This window comes from Anastrepha ludens, chromosome 2 (assembly GCF_028408465.1).
Source record: "Anastrepha ludens isolate Willacy chromosome 2, idAnaLude1.1, whole genome shotgun sequence".
In the NCBI taxonomy this organism is placed as follows: domain Eukaryota; kingdom Metazoa; phylum Arthropoda; class Insecta; order Diptera; family Tephritidae; genus Anastrepha; species Anastrepha ludens.
Window position 1 is genome coordinate 21915575 of NC_071498.1, and position 26941 is coordinate 21942515.

At 37.1% G+C, this 26941-nt stretch overlaps 1 protein-coding gene across 4 annotated transcripts; it reads left to right on the forward strand.

Annotated features, from left to right (window-relative positions):
* Positions 1 to 909: 909 nt before the first annotated feature.
* On the forward strand, positions 910 to 26115 carry LOC128864814 (ras-related protein Rab-23). Of its 4 annotated transcripts, none has more exons than XM_054104573.1 (3): positions 910 to 1238; positions 23474 to 25428; positions 25596 to 26115. In XM_054104573.1, the coding sequence occupies exon 2, from the start codon at positions 23915 to 23917 to the stop codon at positions 24653 to 24655; it is 741 nt and encodes a 246-aa protein (XP_053960548.1). In that variant the 5' UTR covers positions 910 to 1238; positions 23474 to 23914; the 3' UTR covers positions 24656 to 25428; positions 25596 to 26115. The 4 variants fall into 4 exon arrangements, with proteins under 4 accessions (XP_053960548.1, XP_053960564.1, XP_053960553.1 ...); XM_054104589.1 differs by having other exon boundaries at positions 23474 to 24797; XM_054104578.1 differs by having other exon boundaries at positions 23519 to 25428.
* The last annotated feature ends 826 nt before the right edge of the window (positions 26116 to 26941 follow it).

The following is a 26941-nucleotide window of genomic DNA, read 5'->3' on the forward strand; positions in this document are numbered from 1 at the left end:
TGGAGTGTTTGAGAGAAAGATTCTACGCACGATTTTTGGACCTTTGCACCTTGGCAGCGGCGAATATCGCAGGCGATGGAACGATGAGCTGTATGAGCTTTACGACGACATAGACATAGCGCAGCGAATAAAGATCCAGCGGCTACGCTGCATGTTGTCCGAATGGATACATACGCCCCGGCTTTGAAAGTATTCGATGCGGTACCGTTTGGAAAGATCAGGTGGAGAAGGACTTGGCTTCACTTGGTGTGTCCAACTGGCGCCGGTTAGCACGAGAAAGAAACGACTGTTCTTTGTTAACTCCGCCAAAATCGCCTAAGCGGTTATAGCGCCAATTAAGAAGAAGAAGAAGATTCAAAGACGAAACTGGACTTATGTACTTATTGCCCTTACACGAACACTTTTAAGCTTGATAAGACATCCTTTTATTGTGTTTTGTTTAAAAAAAAACTTTTTTTATTTTGAGATTCGTGCAAGAACGAAAATTTCGTGTAAAACAATTGATTACTGAGCCGTGTTATTTCAAAATCGTGTAAAAAGAGAGTTGAGTGTATACAATAAATTTTCGACATTGGCTTACGCCGTCTGTTGGTGTATCACAGTTAGGTAGAATCTTGCCATTCTTCACAATTTCAATTCTACAATGAGTTTCTCCCAGCACTCATTGGCATTAGATAATTTATAAATAATAATAAAAAGCAAATAAATTAATTAAGTATGATCAATAAATGTTTTTTCTCTTATAAAAATGAATGTCTTTGAGACTATGCTGTGAGAGCCTATTTCCTCATGCAACATTTTTTAAAAGAATATTTTTACGTTTGTTGACATTTAGCCATAGCCTCTTGGCTTAAAAATAAAGAAACAACACTGGCTTCTTTTAAGCCAGGTTTGGTGAGAAACGACAGACTGCTTTGTGGCCAAATACCAAGGTGGCCGCAACGGAAATTGGGTGAGCGCAGTCGCAACCAACCTTCGAGTGTAAGCGCACGTACTCAAACGGCAAAGGAAGATCTTAACGCGCCCGCAAGCGCAATTGGAAAAGCGGATAAACTCACATGCACACACATGCATACACCGTAGATAATATGTTCTTAAATACATATGTTTGTATATGTATGTTTCGTTTAGTACATCCATAGGGAAAATATGACATGAAAATATGAAGTGAAGTGATAAGTGTATACGAGTACTGTGAGACTTTCACTGAGTCAGAGTATGCAGCAAATGCATGCAGAGTATGTAAATCAAAGTGTAGGAAAAACAAATTAAACAAAAAAAAAAAAAACAACAAAAAAAAAAAGCAGAAGAAACGCATTAATGAAACTTAAAATATGTGAGAACGGAACGAAATTGATTTCTTGACATAGTGCAACAGAAACCTGCAGCAACAACTAAGTTAACCAAAGCGCAATAGCGCTAACACCAAAGTCATTCACAGCGTGGATTTTGTAGTTTTGCAACATTTTTGTTTTGAGAAAAAGATGAGAAAATCCTAACTTTTCTTTAAGGCAGAGTATATACATATATTTGTACGTGTAGATATGCGCATATCTGTAATCGTAGGTTTTATCTGCATACGAGTATACGCAATATCTGAATACATCTGTATATAGGCATCGAATAAGATCGGCATCAAACATGAATTGAATACGCGAAAAAAGCTAAAAAAGCGAATGGTGGCGCTGAAAGAAAAGATCTCTGCGATTTAAATATGATACACACACACATTCTCGTATATATGTTTTCACAGCTTTGCCGGCGATGAAGCCGTTGCTCATTTGAGATGGTTAAGAAATTGTGGTAAACTACAGTTAGCGGTGTCTACTATATTTCAACTAATTTCTAATGCTAATATACACGCATATGCACGTACATATGTATATGCGAGTATATATGTATAAGTGTGCTCACATTAATTAGAATTAACTTTACATTCTCCGAGCCATTTCTTCATAATTGATTTATGCTAGAGAAATGTGGATAGGTGGGTTGACAAGCGAGTGCAGAGCAAACAATGACTAATAATACTCGTATGTACTAACTTAGATTAAAAGTAGTTTTAGGAAAGGCGGTGGCGATGTCAGTAATCAACTGCAATCAAATACTCGTATTGCATGCAACAACCGGCCATAATCAGCGATCCACAAATGCCTTTGGAATGAAACAAGATTAAAATGCTTTGTTGAACAGGCCACGGCGATCATCAGCAGCAGTTATGTATGTATGTATGTACATATGCAGCTCCGTCAAGGAGCGATTAAGAACAGGTGTTTGCTGGTCTAACTAAACCACACCAGAGCAGTCGTTATATGCTGGCTGGCTAGTGGTTGGTTGGCTGGTTGCTGGTTGTGAGGCGAGGGCTTTAGTGGCAATCGTCTTATGCGCTAATGAAATCGTACCACCAAAATCCAATTAATGTTTGTACATGTGTGCATACATACAATGAACACAATTACTACCACACACGCAATGCTGGAATCTGCGAAATTTTGCTGCAATGGCGAAAAGGCTGAGTAGTAGCCAAACTTAGATTTAGAGAAAAATGTGTAACTCATTGAGTACCGTTTATAGACGATGCAACACTGCAAAAAGATTGAAGCGGAGCAAAGGAAAATACAGGGTCCGGCACCTGATGTGTAACCAATTAAAAAGGACATACATTTATTTGGGAAAATTACTTTTATTCAATTTAAAGTAAGAAATGTGTGAAAGTAATACAAAATTAAGAATCAATTTACTTTTACTCGATATGACCACCTTTTGCCTTGACTATGGCCTTGAGACGGTCCAGAAACGAATCGCAAACTCCTCTATTGTGACTTGCAGGTATTTTGGCCCACTCGCGGGCAATGGCTTTTTTCAGCGCCTCGAGACTGGTGAATCTTTTAGTTCGTACCTTGCTCTCCAAAGTGGCCCAAGAAGAATAATCCATCGGATTCGCGTCTGGTGAATTTGAGAGTCATTGTGTGGATGTTATGAAGTTCGGAACGTTATTTTTTAACCATTCTTGGTTCACTCGAAGTTTGTAAGATGGTGCCGTCTCGCAGTGCCGCGCCCTGTTGAAACGTCCATGGTCTGTCCATGGAAATGTTTGTCTGCCCACGGCTTCAAAGCAACCTCCAGAATACTTTTCCGATAAAATTACGCATTTACCTTGACGCCAGGCTCGATGAAAACGATTGGAGAGCGCCCATTTGCGGTTACAGCGCCCCAAACTATTACCTGTGGCGGATGCTGCCTCCTGGTGACCAATCGATAACTCAAATTCTCGTATGAACAGTCGGTCAAATAAGAACTATCGCTTTGGGAGTTTACGAATTACTCAATTAGAAAAATCTTCTCATCAGAAAACACAATCTTCGGAAATTGACCACTTTCGGTCAAGCGAAGCAACTCCTTCGCTCTCTCAGGTCTGACTTGTTGTTGCTTTGGTGGGCGATCCTGCGCCTTTTGGAATTTGTAAGGCTTGTCTTTGAGATCAATATTCAGTATGCGGCGGATGCTACGGTCAGATATTTTCAATTCTTTCGCCATTTGATTGGCACTTCGTCGGGGATTTCGCTCCAGTCGCTTCTTCACTTTTTGAACCATTTCATGTGACGTTGCCGTCTTCTGATGACCACTTTCGTGACATTTCGCGATGCTACCAGTATCATTGTGACGAGCAATGATTTTCTGATTTTCTTTTTTCGCATTTACTCTCGGCAAAATGCTTCCGCGCGCTTGTAATCAATACTCTGGACTGTCATAAAGTCAATTAACAGACAGCTGATGCACGTACATCAGCTGTGCGAGCGGCCTGACGTTGGTTACACTTCGAGTGCCGGACCCTGTAGATGAATAGGTAAATTTAAAAGTACATAAAGATAATTTCGTAGCATTTTTTCGTTGCGGCAGGTGTGTGTTTTGGTAGTAAAATAAGTAAGGATGCCGCGTAAAAAATTGAACAAAGTTACATACGAAATCAACTATTTTTCATCCAAAAAATGTATTTCATTCACATAGAAAAAAAGGCGGCTTTAAAAGTTCAAGACCCAAAGTGCTCAGCATTTCATATAAATTTGCATTCCCAGCGGCAAAATAAGTGGGCGAAATAAAATTGTTGTCCCACTGCACTTTGGCGAAATTTGATTCGCTTCATACATATGTAACGCGGAACAGTCTGCCAAATCGTAAATTTTACGGCATTACTTTAAAGAAAATAAAAATGTCTTGATTTCAGTTAGTAATTATGAGTTAAAGAAATTTTGAAATAATCAAGTAACTTTGAGTGAATTCAAAGATGCAAGTATAAGGGGTTAGGGGTAGTCAGAGACCCGAAAAAATTATGATTTTAAATCATTTTTGTTTGCTTTATTTTACAAAAATAAAAACATAGCATTAATACATTATGTTTCGACTTGACTTGAGCAAAATTTCAACAAAAAAAGTTAATAATTGTAAAAGTTATCGCTGTTTTTTGTTTTTCAAAATTAACAATATGGCGGCCTCAGGAAATATTTCTCAGATTTTCGAAAAAAAAAACTGACAATTAATTGTTTAAAAAAATCGAAATTTTTGGAAAAAAAATCCTTCGATCAGGCACAAAATCGAAATGAAATCTACCAAGCGGCTTATAAGTTACAGTGATCACCAGTTCAAAAAACATAGTTTTGAGAAAAACGCATTAAAAGTTTTGCTATCGATTTATGTAGAGTTATACGAATTGTTTAATTACTTACACTGTGCCATCTATTCCTGGACCATATAATAGTTTTTCAGCCGTCATAGCAGCTTCCAAAATATCGATTTGCTGTTGCCTATGTTATGTAGCATTCTACCCTATTTGCTCTCGAACGCTCCGGAGCGCTCTTTGTTAATTGTTGAATAACACGAAAAGTATTTGTGGGATTCACTTCAAATTTTCACACAATATTTTTAAGATATTATACTTTAAGAAATTGCAAAAAAAAAAATTTTTTGGAAGATTCTAACTACCATTAACCCCTTAAATGAATCTGCAGCATTATGAGTATTTTTTTTGCGTCTTGATGTTATTTCACAAAATGGAGAGACCTACAGTTGTATTCCGCCTCCGAACGGTAAATGGCTTTTTATGAGAAGCTTTTTTATGGCAAAAATACACTCGGAGGCTTGCCATTGCAGAAAAAACTATTTCTATAATTTTGCTCTTTCATGCACGGATATTTGAACCTACGGGATTGTGGCGGACGAGCTTAAACATGAGAAAAATGTACTTGAATATGGGTAATTTTTTAAATGCTACTCGTGAACGTGCATGTACGTGAGCCAAAATCACTAACGCTCTCAATTTATAATATTTCGTCCATTTTTAAATTATTGTCTATTAAAATAATCATTTATTTTACTCCTTTACACAATGCTCTGACCTAATGTCAAAAAGTGTTGTCCTTAAAATGCAGAAATTGTTTTTCCGATAGTTCCGATCGTTTTTTGCAATGATATCCATATGTAGAGTCTTCAGGATGCGCTAACAATAATAGACCATGTCCAAAAAAAAAAAAATTATAATGTACCAAAACTGGCTAGATAATTCCCATATAATAAGATTTGAGTAGTATTTTCTTGTACCTTCATTATGGACCACCGAACCATCGAACCCCCGGACATGAAACATCAAACGATAAAAAAGTTTTTTTAAAAGCTGTCGCGCTTTGGCAGGCAATGCCACACCTCCGAGTGTATTTCTGCTATGAAAAACTTCCTTTTAAAAAACTATCTGCCGTTCGGAGGCGGCATACAATTGTAGGTCTCCCCATTTTGTGGAATAACATCAAGACGCACTTGGCACAAATACGAGGAGGAGCTCACCAGCTTAGAGTGAAAAATTGCTAAATCCACTTTTCTAAAAACTATATTTTCTTTTAAAGTTGCCCAGCCCAGATGGTGTGCATCCGAAGGTTCTTAAGTCGGGGGAGACAAGTTTATGAGGGCTCCTATAAGAGTTTTAGCGCTTGCTGGCCACATCCCCCCCATACTTCAAAGGACGGGGAAAGATGGCTATGCGCTGGCAAGAAGTTTATGACCAATCAGTATGATATTCTTGATGCTAAAGAGTAAACAGCTTTACTGGGCAGCCCTCTTATTGTGCACCAACATACATATCAAAACGTTAAGTCGTTCTAATCATAAACAAAGATCAAAGTGGGTCTGGACATAAGTGACTCCACAATTAGAATCTTTGCTGATATTCAGGGGATATGTGTGTCTGAGATCTGCTGTGGTATTCTGGGTACACATAGCTCTAGCCAGGCCAATCGTTACGTATTCTGCTGTACTATGCTGGCGCAGAATCATGGCTAAAACCACGGTTTCTATGTTAATCGTATACGAGTCTGCGTTAAATAAAAGAACTTACTGATCAGTTGTGATACTCGTAATTTATTTGTTTCAAATTTTATTTTAATTTTTTGTTTTTTAAATATAGTCGTAGTTAATTTTCCTGGAAGTTAAAAAAAAGTTCAACAAATTTTCATTTGCAACAAAATTTCAAACTTAAAAAGAAATCGAGTTTGCAGTTGTATTGACTTTTAGTACAATAAAGCGCAGATTTCAAGTGACACAAGAAACGCGTTGATTTTTGAAATTGATTTTGTTTTGTCAATGGCGGTCTTTTGCATTTCCGTCATATAATAAACACCCGAGATTTAACGCAGAAAGATGCTGTTAGACAGATTGATAAAAAATAAAAAATATTGTACGTACATACATACATATACGTATAAACCGTACCACCTTACAAGAGAAAAAGTTCACCCTGAGTCTAAAGTATTTTTGCAGTTTCGATTTTTTTTGGCTTTTACATTTTGCGTCACATCGGAATCACTTTTTTTGCTTTGTTCCAAAGGTCATCATTTAGCAAATCTGCTTCCAGTACAAAGGGCTGCTTTCGCCACTCGTGCGTACTGCATTCTCTATGACAAACATACAGTGGTCACACAATTTATTCGTACACCCTGCGTAGTAAGTAAAAAACTTTAGCTTTGCGCAAAATATGATATTTGCTGTGACAAAATATTTCTTTTGGGTCATTGTAAGAATGCTACATTCTTAATGAATTGCAAAGAAATTGGCAAATCGCATTCTACGGTGTAAAGTTTTAATGCTAATTACGTTAATACTGGTAAATTGGAAGCTAATCACCATCAAGCCGGAAGGCGCATCAGTCGCGCAAAATCCAAAAACAACCTTCACGATACTAAGACGAAATATTCTAGAGTCTCTGCATAAAAAAGTAAGCCCATAAACAGTCGGTAATTGTCTGTACAACGCTGATGTGGTAGAGTGGCACGCCGCAAGCTCTACATTTCAGATATTAACAGAAAGAAGAGATTAGAGTTCGCCAAACGCTACATAAATGAGGCATATTATTTTTAGAAAAACGTCATTTTCAACGATAAGTCAAAATTGAATGTTTTCGGATCAGATGACCCGCCAAAAGTTTGGCGAAAAGAAAATACAGAACTGAATGAAAAAATCGTATTCCCACCGTTAGGCATGGATGAAGGAATGCAGTGGTTTGGGATGCATAGTTGCATTTGGAGAAGGAAAAATGGTTTTTATTGATGATAAAATGAATTAACATCTCTATTTAAATATTTTGAAGAATAACTTGCATGATGGTGTCGTTAAACTTGGACTGGATGCTTAAGGGTTCTTGTTTCTATAAGACAATGACCCAAAACTCTCATCTTATCTCGTGCAAGAATGGCTTAATTACCACTGTAAGCAGCTTAAAACTCCACCTCAATCACCGCTTTAAGTGTTGAGTGGAAGAAAATGGCAGATAATGAAACCAAGGTATTGATAAAAAGTATGCATCGACGTTTGGTTATTAAAGCTAAAGGCGGCCCAACAAAGTACTAAATACTCGTTTTTTCTATAATTTTTTTAATAATAACTTCTTTATATGACTATGTACGAATAACATTTTTGCCTTATTGAAATTGTGCCTTATTTCGTTATTGCCTTAAGTTCTCTAATTCCAAAAATGAATTTGAAAGTGTTTTTCACTAAATATTTAATAAAAATGTTATTTTTACGAATATGTCCAATAACAGAATTTTTATAAATCGAGCTAAGTATCAGGTATATCTGTTTATAAACTGTGAGTGTACGAATAAATTGTGTGACCACTGTACATATTTACCCCTACGTTCAGGTCTATATCGATTTTCTTCAAGTTTCTGTTTCAATGCAAACTGCAGCTACAAATCCTCAAAGAGTAACGGTTAAAACATTTTTTTTCCTTGAATAAGCACATATGTACATACATGCACACTAGAGCTGGAAAAAGATTCAATCAACGGAGATTTAATTCACCCATAATTAATTTCAGAAACACGATTGTTTGATTACAAATACTGCGTAAAAGCCACTTTTCAAAAGAATTGAAAAATTTCAATTAAATGTCTTTAGTGTGTTATTGAATAGAAGAAAAGCACTCAGTGGCGAATGTGAATGCAACAGAATCATTCCCAAAAATACATAAATGCTAATTTGAGTGAATTGCAATCATTTATATTATTCAGTTTTACTACTTCTATATAAAACAGCGTAATTAAGTAATTGTACGTTGTGGGTCAATAAAACATTTTTTCTCGTTTGTTTGGTCTGAATCTTCTGGAAAACCATGAATGCAAAATGCAACTTGGTATATTTTTACGCAATGCGAGGGGGGTTTTAAACAATTTGTCCTGAATGAGTGGGAGTGTAGGAATGAATGCTCTTTCAGTGTTTTTATAAGCAATGGGCGGTGTCACACCCACTTTTGAGTAAGAGCGTGCATCTCGACAGCAACTTAATAAAACTCGCTCAAACTTGGTGCATGTATTTTCAATAAGTGCGTGTAGAATTAAAGAAAAAACACTTTCGCAAGCACGAGAAAACAGTGAAATCTCAATGGCGTATTACTAGGAATTTCGGAGTGCAAATGACTTCGCACTTTTGCAACAACGCCACCCAGAGTTCTTGCACGATTCGTATAAACATATACAAATGTATGTATGTACCCATATATTGGGTGTTTTTTTAGCTGCATGAGAACTATCGATATCGATAACTATGGTTTGACAGCTGAGTATGGTAAACTGTATTGAAATTTCTGTTCAGTAAGATTTGGCAAGTCATGATGAATCGCCAGAACAATGCGTTCAAATTGTTGAAATTTATTTTGAAAAATGTATACTCGTATTAGAAAAAATAAATCTGTTCTCGAAGTTCATAGAGCACTGGCGACATCATCGGTACTTACATATTTCTTTCAAAATGAGGAAGGAGCTGCCGTTACGGTGAATGGCGAGCACAATCGAGCCATGCTGGTTGTATTTTTGTTTCCAAAAATTAATCAGTTAAGCATCGGCGACATTTGGTTCCAACAACACGGCGCAACTTGCCATACAGCGCGCTTAACGATCGATTTATTGCAATATTCAAGCCACCCTTGATATCATACGGCCAGATTTGCAGATTTATTGGAAAAAGTAGTTACAAATTGTATTGATTAAACGGATCATGAAATTATCTACCATCTTATAATAAATACCAAGTGAAACCAAGTCTTTATCCGCCTGATCTTTTCAATGCAAAGAAGCCTTCCTCTTCCTCTGCCACTACCAGCTGTATCGAATACTTTTAGAGCCGCAGCGTTTGTATCCATTCGCATGACATGACTCGGCTAACGAAGCCACTAGATTTTTATCCGCTGCGCTATGTTTATGCCGTGTTAAAGCTCCTATAGCCCAATGATCCATCGCCTACGATACTCGCTGTGACCAACGTGCAAAGGTCCAAAAACCTTCCACAGAATCTTTCTCCAAGGGACGCCTCATCGAATGTTGTCATTGTCCAAGCTTCTGCGCCATGCAATAGGACGGACATGAGAGACTTATAAAGTGGTAGTTTTATTCGTCGAGAGAAGATTTTACTACTCAGCTGGCCACTCAGTTCAAAGTAGCACTTGTCGGCAAGAGCGATTTTCCACAGGATTTCAAAGTTGACATTATTATCGATGTTAATTCTGGTGCCTGAATAAACCAAGTATCTTAATAGAAGTCTCATCATAACTGTACATACTATTAACTCCTTAAATAGTTTACATTATATTTTTAACAACCTATATATCGGCTCAATGTCCACAAATAGTAAAATATGCTTCATAATACGAATTTACCAAATTCTTTAATATTTCGCAAAAACTGATAATTCCGATAAGTCAAATATTGCGCCCGAGCAACGTCAATAATTTAAGTGTATTAATTCCGCCTTCTATATGAATGTATGAACATCCATTTACTTCTTAAGGTCATTTTTAACAACAAAAAAGTAAGAATAAACAAAAAAGTAAGATTCGAAGACAGTTATTGCAAGAAAGGTTGATCTAGAAACATTGAAATCTAACCATTTATGCAAGTATACATGCATACACACATACATACATACATATATTAATGCCCAGATGCGGAGATTTACCTTTAATTAACGGACACAAGGGGTACATTAAATGCCATACTCTCAGCGCCAGCAACAACGTCTACGCTACAAGCGGGCCAATCTGCTTAGCCTCTTTCTTAGTGTGCCGCGACGACCTTAATTATCAGCCCAGTGGTGTAGGCAAGTGCGGAATAGGCCAGTAAAACCTACTAAGAGTGACAATAAGCACAACAATCATAAAAGCCACACAGCAAAATGGCTCCAACAAATAGATAAATTATAAAAATAGGAGAAAATATTATAAGACACTATCACAAAATAGCAGTGGCAAGAGTAATAACAATACAATAACAAATTGAATATGATGAGACAAGTGTAAACCACAGCGGCGCACAGAAGTAGGAGAAGTGATCAAGCATACAGCAATAGGAAACAAGGAAATAATAAAATAAAAAAATATGCTAGAGAAGTGGGAAGCAAAGAATAGCCACAAAAACACCCAAGAGGAATAAAAATAGAAACTAGAAGCACTGAGTACGCACATACCAACCAACGAGTTTGTTGGTGAATTGCAATAACAACAATAATGAAAATAAAATGGCCTACGCCGAACACTCTAACCACATCCATCCATACATATCATACATACATATGTACATATATGTAACTGGTGGCAATGAAACTCGCTCTAACGAAGTGCCACTCTACAATAATGAAGAAAAAAGAAAAGAAAACAAAAAATTTAATTTCGTATATGTATTTATACATATTCATACTATGTACATATGTAAATGTATATTATATAGTATTATATTATATTATACTTGCACATAATCTCGGTACTATCGGCAAGAATGCTACCCCTTCTAATCTTAAGATCGACATCATTTTTGAATCCTCAACTAATCCGGTACAAAACTGTTGAAAGTGATACTTTTGAATTTAACGACAGAAGCTAATTTTGTTTGGTTATTTTAATGGAAAGTGAATCAAATATCAATCACACCGCCAACAAAGAGAAAATTCGTTGCATTTTACAGTTTTTCTTTGATAAAGCCGAAAATGCAAGCAAGACCGCTGAAATTATGAATGGTGTTTATGGTGCCGATACTGTAACAGCTAATAGGTGCAATTTTGGTTTCGTCGATTCTGTTAAGGGATTTTTGATCGGTTATATCGAAAATGTCGATAAAATCACAGAAATAATCGAAGTTGAGGAGAAGTGGCATTACAGTAAGGAAAATATACAGACTGTTTCTCGATGTACTTACTTGGGAGTTGAAATAACACCTCAGATGAATTTAACAAAATCATGTTGAAAACAGAACAGCTGTAGCAAAAAATGTTATTAATACTTCGTGAACTTGTCATTTAAAAGAGGAAAAAATTTCAATTGATGCTAAATGGAAACTTTTTCTTGCACTTTGTCGTTCAATACAATCATACGCAGCACAGGTGTGGGGTTTTGGGTGGTTTGAAGAAGTTGATATATTGCAAAAGTATTTTGTAAAGCGAGTTCTGAACCCTCCATCACATATGCCAACATACTATACATACTTCTTTTGGAAACCGGCAGCAAGAAAATTATTTTAACAAAAAATGGCGCGCCTCACCTACCCCGATTGCAAGCGTTCTAATAATCTGAAACAAAAAAATAAAAAAGATTAATAATCTTGATGAATGCTGCTATCGCACTCACTATAAAAAAGTCGATACAAATTTTTTTTTGGCCAAATTACGGCTGCCCAAAAAAATTATAAATTTATTTACTACTTTTTGTTACTTTTCGGAATTTTTTAAAAATAGTAAGAATTTTATTTTGTTTATAATAATAGTAGATAGATATATATATTGAGAAGGCTCACACCAAATTTCACGTAAATCGGTTAAGTAGAACCTGAGAAATCAAGGTAAACATTTTGAAATATAAAACTAGTTTCGAGAAAAACGCGTTTAAAGTTTTGGGTGGCAATTACGCCCTGTGGCGTTCCAGCCGAGCCAGTTTAGAAGTCGTGACACTAAAATAGCAATATCTCTGGAAATAATTAAAATGTTAACCAATCCTTTTAAGAACACATTATTGAAAGGTTAAGCTTTGAGAATATAAAAAAAAACGATTTTTTCGAATTTCTACACTAGAATACCCCCTTATTAAGAACTTTTTTAGTAAAAACGATGTCATTTGGCGAACAGATAACATACAATTAGAAAGCTGGATAGAAGATGCAAAATTGCTTTTAACAAACCACAGCCAAGCAAGGATGAATGTGTGCATACAAAATGCCTTAAGTACTAGTAGGACATAACGTGGAATTTTTTAGCTATTATCTTTTTAAACAGTTGGTTTAAACAGCTGACGCACGTTTCGTGTTTTGTTTCACTGTCAAACATCTTCAGTTTGGTCTATAATTTAACCATGAATCGTCTTACAAATGAACAACGCTTGCAAATCATTGAATTTTATTATAAAAATGCGTGTTCTGTTAAGAAAGTTTATCGCACGCTTCTTCCATTTTATGGTCAGTTTAATCGACCCACTGAAGCGGCTATTCGAGCTATTGTGGCTAAATTTAGAACCAAATTTACATTATTGGACATCAAACCACCAACACGCTTACGTAGAGTGCGAACTGAAGAAAATATCGCAGCTATTTCGGCCAGTGTTAATGATGACATCAATTATCGATTCGTCGCCGTTCGCAGCAATTGGACCTCTGTTACTCAACAATGTGGAACATTTTGCGAAAGGATTTAGGGGTGAAGCCTTTTCGAAATACAGCTGGTGCAAGAATTGAACGACCTACCGCAACGTAGAATTTTTGGTGAATGGGCTCTTGGAAAGTTGGCCAAAGATCCACTTTTTTATCGAAAAATTGTGTGCAGCGACGAAGCTCATTTTCGGATCAATGGGTACGTAAATAAGCAGAATTGTCGATTTTGGAGTGAAGATCAGCCAGAAGAATGTAACCAGAAAAGGTCACAGTTTGGTGCGCTTTATGGGCTGGAGGTATCATTGGACCGTACTTCTTCAAAGATGCTGCGAATCGTAACGTATCTGTGAATGGTGAGCGCTACCGTGAAATCATATCCAACTTTTTTTTTTGCTCAAAATGCAAGAGCTTGACTTGCATGACATGTGGTTTCAGCAAGACGGTGCCACATGCCACACAGCACGCGTAACAATGGACTTGTTGAGAGGCGAGTTCGGTGAACATTTTATTTCACGTTCGAGACCTGTCAATTGGCCACCCAGAACGTGCGATATAACGCCTTTAGATTATTTTTTGTGGGGCTATGTTAAAGCTCATGTCTATTCAGACAAGCCTGCTTCAATTAACGCATTGGAAGACAACATTTAAGCATTTATATGTGAGATACCGGCTGAAACATTGGAAAGAGTATGCCAAAATTGGACTAAGCGGATGGACCATTTGAAGCGCAGTCGCGGTCAACATTTGCATGAAATAATCTTGAAACATTAAATTATATGGACTGTACTATCGATTTAAATAAAAATTTCATGCATTTTTCTGAATTTTACATATGTTTTTTTGAAAAACTTTCCTATAGCTCTTAAAAAATCACTCTTTATAAGGAATTAGTTTGGTTAACAGGTCTGATTTATAAAAAAATATGATATAGAATCAAGCATGTGGATAATGAGAGCTAGAAGTGACATGGTCATTTTAAATAACAACAGATTTGACACAGAAAATAAAACTTGCTCAATGTGTTATTTAGGCGAGCTTGAAAACATAGCACATTTCCTGGCGCACTGTCCAATATTAAGAGAATATAGAAAAGTCTTTTTCGGAAAATTTACCTTAAATGATTCACAACTGATTGAGATTCTCGTTGGGGAAAATGATCATTGGGATAAACTTTTGCGTTTCATTAGATATGCCTCTAGATACAGAGATTACTTACTAAAAGAGTTTAACTGGTTTTAAAAACCGTAAACCGAATAATTGTTTTCCACGAAAAATAAATCGACAGACGGCTCATGCCTTTGTCGTTAAATTATTGTAAATATTTTTTTTTCTTACTATTACAATAAGTAAATTTCAAATTTTGTAACAGGTGGCGCAAAATTAATCAATTATGGAAAGATTTATAATATTTGCAAATGTCGTCCTACGGCAATCATATTTGACACTTGTGAGCTAGACAGCTGCAGCATACAAACATACAAGCAATGGAGCACGTAAGGGTCAAAATAAAGATTTCCGTCATTCAAAATATTTTTTTTTTAGTAAAAAGTTGAATGGTTAATTTTGCGCCACCCGATTAATTTTATTTTATTTGCAATAAATACTACTACTACTACTAATCGAAGTTGACCGGCATGTTAGTAGTCGTAGCATCGCTCAAGAGCTAAAAATCCCCCTTAAACAATTTTAAGCCATTTGCGGAAATATTTTACACAAAAATATAATGTAAAAAATGATGGATTTCGTTTTCCGCAAACTAGTTTGAATAGTGAAATAAAGGTTGGTTAAGTTTCAAGGGCCGGTGTTAATTTTGAATAAAATAAAATTTTTTTAGGAAATTATTGTCATTTCTCTTTATTATGATAATACTGGTATGATTCAATTACGTATAGAACAAAATATCGTGAAAATGGTCGCCGCGGCCTCGCTGGCACACCTCCATCCGATGGTCCCAATTTTCGATGACGCTGAGGCATAATTGAGGTTCTATGTCGTTAATGTGCCGAATTATCTCATCCTTTAGCTCTTGAATTGTTGCTGGCTTATTGACGTACACCTTTTCTTTGAAATAACTCCAAAGAAAGAAGTCCAACGGTGTGAAATCACATGATCTTGGCGGCCGATTGACATCGCCGCGACGTGAGATTAGTCAGCCAACAAATTTTTCGCGCAAAAGTGCCACTGTTTCGTTAGCTGTGTGACAAGTGGCACCGTCCTGTTGAAACCACATATTGTTCACATCCATATCTTCCAATTCGGGCCATAAAAAGTTCGTTATCATCTCACGATAGCGACCACTATTTTGGAAAAAATACGGCCCAATGATGCCGCCGGTCCATAAACCGCACCAAACAGTCACTCTTTGTGGGGCATAGGTTTTTCGCGCAAATGCGGCATTCTGCTTACGAGTATTGACGAATCCACTGAGGTGAAAATGTGCCTCATCACTGAAGATAATTTTCTTCACGAAGTGCGTGATATGCATTTTGATTTGAACGCCCGTTTTTATAATAAGGTTGAATAACTTTAACGCGTTGCTTGATTGTGTATCTTTCTATGGTTCAAATTGAGTTAATCTGAAATTGAAAAATGTCAAATGAAATGCAGAAAAAAACTTGACGTTTAGGTGTGGTTCACTTTCAACATCGGTCCTTAAAATTTAACCACCCTTTATATAAATAAAAATAAATAATATAATAAAAGTAGGCGCCTTTGCTGCTAAAAAAGAGCTGAACTGCGGAATGTGCTGTGGCGATGGATTGAAGAGGCAAACAGGTTCCGAAAATATTTGCGTGGAAGCGCCCATTTCTAACTCGTGCGAAGTGGCGCGTGTCAAACACATAGTAAGCAAGTCAATGTCGAGACCGTTAATAAAACCAGCGATGCGAAAATTATTTAAGCTTAAATTTAATTTAAGTAAAGAACGAATGGATGAGGAATGTAGAATAAAGTGTAAAACGCATTTGCACATGGGCATATGTATTTTCGTACATATTTATGTAAGAAATTTACAGCTTCTTTTGTATAGAAATTTTAGAGTATCTTCCAAAATTGCGAATGCCATAAAAAAAAACAAAAAAATATAAAAAAAAAACAAAGAATGGCAATTTAAAAATCTTCCTACTTATGTAAAAGCTTAAACTTGTGCTATGAACATATTTTTGCGAAATAGTATTATAATTTTATGCTTTGGCATTTTTTGAGTATTTGTGGATGGCGACCGAACGATAACTCAGTTACAGTTGTGTAAACCGTTTCAGGCTGCTGATGAAGTTCATCGGGTTTTTAATATTATGACCTGCTATATCAGCAGGTGTAGCAAAGAAATTAAAGCCAAGATGCCTAAGTTTTAGCCCCGCGAAAGCAGGGCAGTTAAGGAAAATGCGCTGAGATGATTCCACATTCAAACTGCTGACGCAAAAAGGGCTCGACGTAATTTCGAGTCTCACAACATGTATATCTCGCGGACTCCCAGGAAATTCGTGAGCTAAGATTTAGTTAACCTCGGACGATTCCTCGAGCACCTCCGCAACCTTACAAGTTATTGTACCCGATAAGGGTTCGCTGAATTGACGTGAAGCTCACCTCTCCAGGAGCAGATAGCAGGTAGTCAGGGGGATCCCTTTCGCGGGGAAACCACTTCACAGGTTCCTTGTCTAGTCAGCTCATCCGCCTCGCAGTTCCCTGCAATGTGGCTATGCCCAGGTACCCAGATGAGCTTCACTTCAAGGAATTCGGATGCGATCGAAAGTGAAGTCAAGTAATCCCTGACCAGTTTCGAGTGCGGCATAATCGAGCCTTGGGTCCTGATTGCCGCTCCTGTCGGAGTAGCTATTTAGATATTTACTGTTACAGTTATTACACAAGTGTGGCAGCCAGTCAGTTGCTTCTTTGATTACGGCTATCTATGGAACAGTGGTCCAGTAACCCGAATTTGAGTTGATTTACTTCTCACAGAATACTCCCCCACAAGCCCTTCCATCTAATTTCAAGTCATCCGTGAATAGGTTCACCAAGTCCTGTTTCTAAATGCTGCACTACGTCCACTCTTCCCTTGATGGAATGTGAGTGGAGCATGTTCCGCTTGGACTAAGCGAGGCGCTACACTGATCAGTCGTCAAGGGGATGAGTCCAAAGTTTCTAAGGATGCTTGTGTGCCCGTAAGTGAGGTGAAGCCTGCAGCCTGAGCCTCTCAGTTTTGCCTACTTCTGGCCTAACAATGAAGAAATGAACATTAATGGTTTAAAAAGGGTTACATTGTTTTTCAAAATATTCTCCATGATGATCGATACAGTTTTGCATTCGTTTGAACAAATTTTCGAAGCACTTGACAAGGGTCATTTTTTAATTGTGTGGGATCTTACTCGAACACACGTTTACCACAAGGTGATCATGCAAAATTTCATTGATGCTCGTCATACCAATGCCCATGGATGCCTCAATCTCGCGCTGTGTGATTGAGGTTCTTGCACAACTGAATTTTGATGAACTTCCCGGGATTCGTCAGTGAGTGAACAGCGACAACGAGAAAATCCATTGTTCTAGTTTTTTACGATGCTTAAGAATGGAGCTTTTTTACTGCATAATGCTTTAAGTTCATTCATGTATTCTTGTCTTGTTAGTCTACGTCTAAATTGTGAAAAATAAATGCATGAAAATGTTCTTGGGTTAAGAAGAAATTTTTTGCAGAGATGAATTTTTAAAGTCATTGTAAACAACACTAATATGGCGCACACATCAAAACGTTCTGAATGCGCTTATGGAAAAATATGTCAAACTTTCCAAGGACAAGGCCAGATGTCGCCAGACAATACTAGAAGTACACAAGACCAGAAATATAAAATGCAACCCTCGTATTTACTTAAGGGAATTTCTGGAAGAAAAAATTTAAATTTGATAAGAAAAATTTAGCGTTTATTTGAAAGGCTCTGATGTCTTCGTTATAAAAAATATTTTAGTTATGAGAATTGTAAATGGCACGAATTATTCGATAAACGGTCTGCAAGAAGCGATGACATTTGTTGGCGTGTTTACCGAAATATTCGACAACATTTTTGCATTGTGTTGCCTTAATTTTATCAGGAGCTTCCCGAATCTTACATTTAGTTCAGGAATTGTTCTTCAACTATGCAGTTGCATATAAAAATACCTCAAAAGAAAAAGAAAGAAAAGCAGGTGCGTGAACTCGTATGATTTTAGTGGACAATTATTAAAGATATTTTCGAAACATTGCCGCAAAACCTTTCCAATTTCGGTTGTGGATTTTCAGAATTTCTATATTTTGTGCATCCAAGTTTTGTTTTTCTCCTTGTTTTTGAGTTTTTTTTTGTTTTGAACCACGGGAAGTAGGTAAATTTGGAAAAGTGCGAGGACCGTGTTTTACGTGGGATTCGAACCCACAACCTCTGAGATAGCAGGCTAGTGCACTTACGCTAGACTACGGAGGCCGCATCCAAGTAATTATCTCTTATTAAATCTCAACATCCAAACATGTCAACTGTCAAACAACTACGCTGACACAAAACTAAATGAGTCTAGGTAAGGTGAGGTTAGCCAGGTTGCTTGTCTTGCATAAGTAAGTTGCTTAAATCACTTGGATCTTTTTAGCAAGCTAACTAGTCCCTCCAGTGAGACATTTTGCCAATTTCTCAGCTCTTCAAAGAAATACTCGCCAAGATATTTGGCTACAGCTACTGCAGAAGTCATCGTGAGGTACACCCATTCTACTGGCGAGAGTGTCAATAGTGCAGTGGACCCGTTATAACACCTGTGAGGGCGTTGATAGTTGATCTGTTGAATCCAAGCAGACATTTTGTTCTTTTAAGATTCAGTTTAGGCCAGAGCGCTTTGGAGACCCGGCAGTTAGTAGTCAGAGACCGCTTTCTATTCTCAAGTCAATCGCAGTGTATAGTTCATTAGAGGAATGCTTATGTCCGCTACCACTCGCTGAAAGTCAAACTCAGAGCCTTTCCAAGCACACTTATCTGCCCTTTCAATTCCTACCGCTCCAGAGTGCCCGAGAACCCAACAAAGAGTGGGGTTGTGTTGTTGGATAAGCGACAGCGATCTCCTGCATTCTTTAACACATCTTGAATTGATGCGCGTTGAGGTCAGAGTCTTGATCGCTGATCGCGACTACGTTTGCTGAAGGTAAACCCATCGGTCTTATCGTTTTTGCTGCTTTGTCTATAACGTAGATCTCAGCTTGAAAGACGCTATATCAGTCACCAAATGAGGCTAAGTTCAAAATAAGTGCTCTTAATGGGACACCTATGAGCGCTGATCTACATACACATATGCATACATACATAAGGTGCTTGCACAAACTCACACACAAAATTGCCTTTGTCCATGTGCAGACCTAAAAATGTAAATAACTACATGCAAATTTTTGTACATACATACATTTGCACCAACTTACATATGCACATGTATGTATATATTCACATACATATGTATTTACATAAAACTTCCCAACATATTTGAGAAATCAGCTCATTTGTGTGAACGTTTCTGTGTTTGCACTTAATTCCCAAGCTCATGTGTGGCGGCTTCATTAATTGTGTAGCATCTTAATTGAGTGTTTCATGTCAACTTGCTCTCACTCGTAATGTTTCACCTACAACAACACACATAATAAATGTAATACGGAAATGTTTGTCTCAAATGCACTGGCATCCATTTTACCGCGAGGTTTAAATTGCATGCTCAGCAAAAAAAAAAATTAAAAAAATGGAGCAGTATTAAAAAATCGAATGTTTCCCGAATAGCTAAAGAAATTTAAGTATGCATATACGTATGTATGTATGTATATCCTAGAGCAATGCTACCTCCACACATGCATATGTACGCGTATATATTTGCATACATACATACATATGTATGCACAATTGCATCTTCCGATCAATGAAAAGCTGTTACGGAAGAGAAGCTGTTGAAGTCAGTCGAAATTCGTTAGTGAAGAACAATGGCATTCTTGTGGAACTTGTTATTGCAGAAGTTTTCAACTTTCTAATTTGTCTTTGAATAACAACCATAAAAAATGGAATTTAACAATTAAACACTCACAAGCAAATGAATGTAAATATGTATATGTACAAGAACAGATGGATGCGCGTATGAACGTAGTATAGCCATAGGTCCGTTTCGATTGAATCGGTCTACCCCTCATGTCTCTTAGGATGATTTTTATTATATTCGTTTGGGGAAAGCGAAATTCATTATTTTTGCGCAAATGGTTTAAAACTATTTGTGAGGATATATGTTCGCCGTACTGATTCTGGGCAAGAGTGTACCTGCCTTAGCAAGCTTTCAACTCTCTCATTTCCTTCTATTCCCTTGTGCCTTGCTACCTAATAAATTATGACCTGTCTATTCTGGCAGAGAGATATTTAGTAGTTTGACTATCGATGAAGATGTTTCTGCGATTGTCGAGGGGAGTAAATTCCAACGCTAATTCAGCTGCTTTGGTTACAGCATAGATCTCAGCTTGAAATACGCTATAGATGCTTTCCATTTCAATTCAACCGGGCTATTCGGGTCATGTTCTTCGATTTCGATATAACTCAAATATGTTGCTCTCTGGTCAAAATAATGAGACACGTATTTTTTTGTTCGCCCGAAAAAAAATTGTTTCAAGATTTATTGCCAATTTTGTTTTTCGGCTCAAAATCGATTTTTTTAATTATATAAGAAATTTTTTTTTTTAAATGCTCATAACTTAGTCAAAAATGAACCGATTTTAATGATTCTGGGTTCAAAATGATCGTCATTACTTGCAAAAGTAACTTCATGTAGAAACAATTGCAAAAACGTAGTTGAAAATTTTTTATTTTGCAAAAAAAAAAAATTTGAAATTTTTACGAAATTCAATATTTCAAAAAGTGTATATTTTTTTTTAACTTTTTCCAAATCAAAAGGACATCTCAAACTTTAATTGAGCTGAACGCCCAGTAGCTAAAATGAGTTGTTTCTGAGTAATGAATTTTTGAGTAAAAAACTTGTTTCGCACTTTTGGGTTTTTGCAAAATAAAAAAAGTTCAACTACTTTTTTGCAATTGTTTCTACATGAAATCGCCCGTGTAAGTAATGACGATCATTTTGAACCCAAAATTATTAAAATCGGTTCATTTTTGACTAAGTTATGACCCTTTAAAAAAAATCGATTTTGAGCCGAAAAACCAAATTGGCTATAAATCTTGAAACAAATTTTTTTCGGGCGAACAAAAAAATACGTATCTAATTATTTTGACCAGAGAGCAACACATATCGCACCCTAAATACAAAAGGGTCACAACTCAAAATGTACGTTCTGCTCAAATATGAACGAGACGTTATCAATAAAACGGTCCGCGGATGACATATGGCAAAAATAAATTTTTTGTTTTTTGGTAGGACTGTTATAAGCTTACATGGCAAATTTCAGCGTGATATGTCACATAGTTTGTTTTCTGTGCTACTGTAAACAAGTCAAGCTCGAGTGTGGAAAATTTTGAGTTGTGACCCTTTTGTATTTAGGGTGCGATATGTGTTATATCGAGATCGAAGAACATGACCCGAATAGCCCGGTTGAATTGAAATGGAAAGCACCTATAGTGATTATGAAGCCCGAAAAGCTTTTGGAGCTCAAACTGTGGGCTGAAGACAGCCGATCTTACTTCTTCCGTCATTTTGCATCCATCTGTAAAGAAATTGTATGCGTGTATGCGTATCGGATTCTAAACTCTTCTACCAGCCAAAATGTTCTATTACGAAATCAGGCCTCTTGCCAAAGTTCACTTGTGGAATAACGTAGTCGGACCGTTTATGTCCTTTATGTTACTGTGGCCAAAAAGCCTTTGTGATAATTGTTCAGTCATCAGACTTAGTGCAGATGTTTTGATTGAGTTTCCTACTACTAATTTGATTGGATGCCAGTCGAGAAGTCTTTCTATTGCCGCTGTTACAATTGTGCTCATGGCACTGGTTGTTTTTTTTTTTTTTTGTATTTCTTGTCAAAGATGATATATAGTAAAAAAGGTACCGTCCAAGAATTATTCAAGAATGATAGAAACAACATTGCGTCCATTAGAGAGTGCGTGACGCCCCATCGGTGCAGTTGCATGAGAGAGATGAGAGAATGAGTGCAAGAAGGAGAATAAATTTCACAAACAACACACGAATAATTTCCCCAAGTGCGACGCCACACACACAGGGATTCTGCTGAGAGCAAAGTAGCGGTACCACGATCGGCACTATTTTATTGTTCTCTCCATCGCGGAAATTATGCACTTTTGAAATCTAGGTGGCTCTTTTCAAATACGCTTTATGTTAATTTATGGGAAAAAGAAAACCATTACTTTCTCGATAGGTGGCTGTAGAGACCGATATCTCGTAAAGTATCGATCAAACAATTTCAAGTTTATGCTCGTTGTTAAGGTGACATTTGATGTTAAAGAAAATGTCGCAAATGTCGATAAAATCACAGATCGACAATAAAACAGTGTTAAACCATTCGCGCAAAAATTTTGGCCAAAAATAATGGATTTATTTTCTCTCAAAACTGATATTTAAACGTATATAAGTAAATGCATAGGATTCTTAGCGCTGTAACAAACAAAAGCTAATCCAACAAAGTTATAATTGCACGCTAACGAATATGACTGGTATACGAGTACAAATTTTGACACTAGCCTCACTCTCCGCCAGTGCTTCGCTTCTAGGTCGAGCAGTGTCCAACTGCATTCATGCATTGGGTATAATTATACGTTTTTCTTGTGGCAACAAGTAACTTAAACACTTGGAAACACCTACCATCAACCGCTGACTGTTGCATGAGCGAAGCTGCCAAATCGTAATCGGAATTATGTTAACCGCACTGCCATCTAAGATAGCCTATGCATTAGCAATGCTGGTTATTGAACATTAATGATTGTGATTATGTGCATTCGGAGCTTGGTGGAGTGCTTTAGTAAGCAAAACTGATAGGCTGTCGTTGCTGGCAAGACGCTGTGATGTTGGAAACTTTTACTGCTGCCCCTGATGATTAACAACTTTAGTGGCATTGCGTGTTGGTAGTTAGTTATTTAGTTTATTGGTTAATTGTTTTATTTTTGATGCGCATATGTATGTATGTATGCGTATGAATATGAAGAGTAACATGAATGCACTGGCTTAGTTGTTGTTGCTGCTGGTGTACGAAGTTGAAAGTGCAGAGAAATCATTTAATAGAAAGTGAATGAAAAATGCGCGCCTGCAAGCTATTAGTCAAAAACTAACGGGAATAATATATATGTATGCACGTATTATTACATTGATTTATAAAATAGAAAAACTTACTCATAAACTAAACATAACACTTTTTCAAATAATAGATAAATTGGTTGAAACCTAATGAATATCCATGGAAGTGAATGAATATTGAAAAATCTGCTAACATCCATACATCACAGGTATTACCAAATGCTAATTGGTGTCTGAAAACAATTAAAACGAGCATCGATAAAATAACCGTTCAAAATTGCTTGTTATAATCAATGTCGGCGTTTTAACTTCAACTATAACCGTTACCCATTGTTGGTAATTATAAAAGGCAAATCTCGTTCGTTCGTAAATTTAATTACTCATTCGCAAGAGTGTTGAGCGGAAAACTAAACGAGCGCTCATTCACTTTGTTGCAGTGTGAAGTACGCGAGTAGGCAGTTTTATAACATCACCTCACTGCTTAAACAAAAACATCAACAACGGCTCCCTCCAACGCTTATGATATAATGCGCGAGGACGACATAGAAATCGCCATCAAGGTGGTGATTGTGGGCAATGGCGGTGTGGGGAAATCATCGATGATTCAACGCTACTGCAAAGGCATTTTCACTAAGGATTATAAAAAGACGATTGGCGTGGACTTTCTGGAACGACAAATCGAAATCGACGGCGAGGACGTGCGCATAATGCTGTGGGATACTGCCGGCCAAGAGGAGTTCGACGCCATAACCAAAGCTTATTATCGCGGCGCACAGGCGTGCGTGCTAACCTTTAGCACGACAGATCGCGCCTCCTTCGAGGCAATCAGGGATTGGAAGCGCAAAGTGGAAAACGAATGCAATGAGATACCAACGGTGATTGTGCAAAACAAAATTGATCTTATTGAACAGTCGGTTGTGAGCGCAGATGAGGTGGAAACTTTGGCGCGCCAATTAAATTGCCGTCTCATACGTACTTCCGTGAAGGAAGATGTGAATGTGGCCTCCGTTTTCCGGTATTTGGCCACAAAATGTCATCAGTTGATGCTCAGCGAAAGCACTGAACAGACAAATGCCCATTCAGGTGGAAGTGGTGGTGGCATGGGGGCCGGCTTGAATGGCGCTTCAAGCGGTCATCAGCCCACAATTAGTGCATTCAGTCCGACATTTACGAAAAACAATAGCGGCACAATTGTGTTGCGCGCTGCCAAAAAGAGTTCAGCGGCGCGAAAACGTAAAATTGTGCTGAAAAAATGTGGCATTTTGTGATTTGCGTGACAACGACTGGCGAACGACGGACTACAGGTGATGGACGAGTGGTGAAGGATTACACGTTGCTGAGCTGCGGGCACGAATTCGATGTGTAAAGGAATTGTTGGCGAGTGTGGGGAAGCGGAACCAGTTGCTTGCTGTGAGTGTAAGCCAAGAAGCGGTGCACTAAAAAGCATGTACAGGTGTGTGTGTGTGTGTGTGCGCATGCATAGGTGCATTATTTAAAGTATAGACTCGCGAAGAATAATAAAAAGAGAGCAAGCGGCAAGTGACGATGATTCCACAACATTTTTTTTTTTTTAAATAATATATGCATTGAGTTATTGGAGCATATTTAACTGTAAAACATATTAGACTAATTAAAAATGAATACCAAATGAAGTGCGCGCGCGCGCGCGAGTAGCCAACTTGAAAGCAATGAAATATGAAAGCAAAAAAAAACTTCAAATGGAATAAATAAAAACTGAAAATTCAACAAAGTGCATCTCAGTATGTCCGTCCACATGTACATGTGCTGGTGTGTTGGCAGAATCGTGCAACCAACATTAAAGAATACTAAAAACAAAAAAGAAAACTAAGCTGGGCGGCATGCGCAGCTCCTTTCAGATTTTATAACACGAACAAATTGCATAAACTTTTTGGCAGCAGCCTGCCTTGCTAGTCTTCTAAACAATACTTTTAACACGAAAAGCGCCAACCTGAGGAAACTAATGAAGATCTTCTTGTCAAGAGGCAGAGTTGGTGGTCTTATTTCTGGAAATTTGCGTGCGGTAGGCAAATAAGATTTCATGGAAATTTTTTCATAACCATGAGATACTTTGAAATTTTGTACAATATATAATTATTAGTAAAAAAAATTGTTGTTATTTAAGTAAAAATCAGTTGTTGTTTAACGACTTGCATGCAGTTATTTTAGTTTCTTCATTTCTCTTTTCAGATGCAGTATCCCACGGCTCGGCGGTAATTGAACTCAACCAACATATGCTAAACCTTTTTGAATTGCTAGACTGATATACATACATACATACATACATACATATACGGTACATAGACGTACACACATACATATGTAAATATTTACATACATACAGTACACACACACCTGGAAAATAATGAACTAATTTTAATGGAAATTTGCATGATGATCTTTGAATTAATTAAACAAAAAAATTATGAGTAATACATGAATATGAAATTATTAATTAATGGTTATTATGTTGATTGGTACAAACATACGTTGTATTTGTGTATTATATTTTGAATGTAATTTAAAGTAGGGAAGTCATTTTGTATGTGTATATGCGACAAGCGCGTGTGTATTGTTTTTTAACAATTACTACTAACTTAAAATACCTATGCGATAATTGGGATATATTTAGTTATATAATTTATGTATTTTTTAATTGAAAATGAATATAATATTAATAATGTGTGAAATAAAATTGATTTGCATGTAACCTTACAGATACTTGAACTCGTTTTTAATTTATTATTTTTACAAAGGCTTGCTTATCTACAGGGCGGACCATATACCAAACAAAATTTAAAAAATTAACTATCGATTTTATAAACTCTGACAATTTTTATGGAAACGAATTTCACCACATTACGAAAATGTTGCCATACGCCCAGTGGTGTTTCCAACATGAATCTAAAACTAAGCATTAAAGTGCCGAATGGAAGGCCCCAGACGAGCCACCACCCAAAAAATCGCGTTTGGGAAGTCAAAAATCGACTCGATGCTCATTTGTGTTTACGATTCCAAGGGAATTGTCCACAAGGAGCTCGTGCTAACGGACCAAACCGTCAATTCAATTCTCTATCTTGGCGTTTTGAAGCGTTTGTTGCATCGCATTTGTCGAATTCGCCCTGAATACCGCGAAGGAGGAATTTGGCGCTTATTGCATGATAATGCACCATCTCATCGATTCACTCTTGTGACTGATTTTTTGACAAGAAATCGCATTTTAACCATCAATCACTCACCGTATTCACCTGATATGGCTCCCTGTGACTTCTATATACCTGCTCGGAAAATTATTTGGCCATGAAAGGAAAACGTTTTGCGTCCGTAGATGTCATCCAAAAGGCTTGTACCGACATCCTGAAGGACATTCCGGTCAATGACTGAAACACTCTTTCGAAAAGCTTTTGAGATCACGCAAAACAGTGTATCCAGGCCAGAGGGGACTATTTTGAATAAATAAACTCGAAGTTATCAGAACAAAGTTCCTGTCGTTTCTATTTTAGCTTAGTCTTGTTTACTTTGGACTTCACTTATAT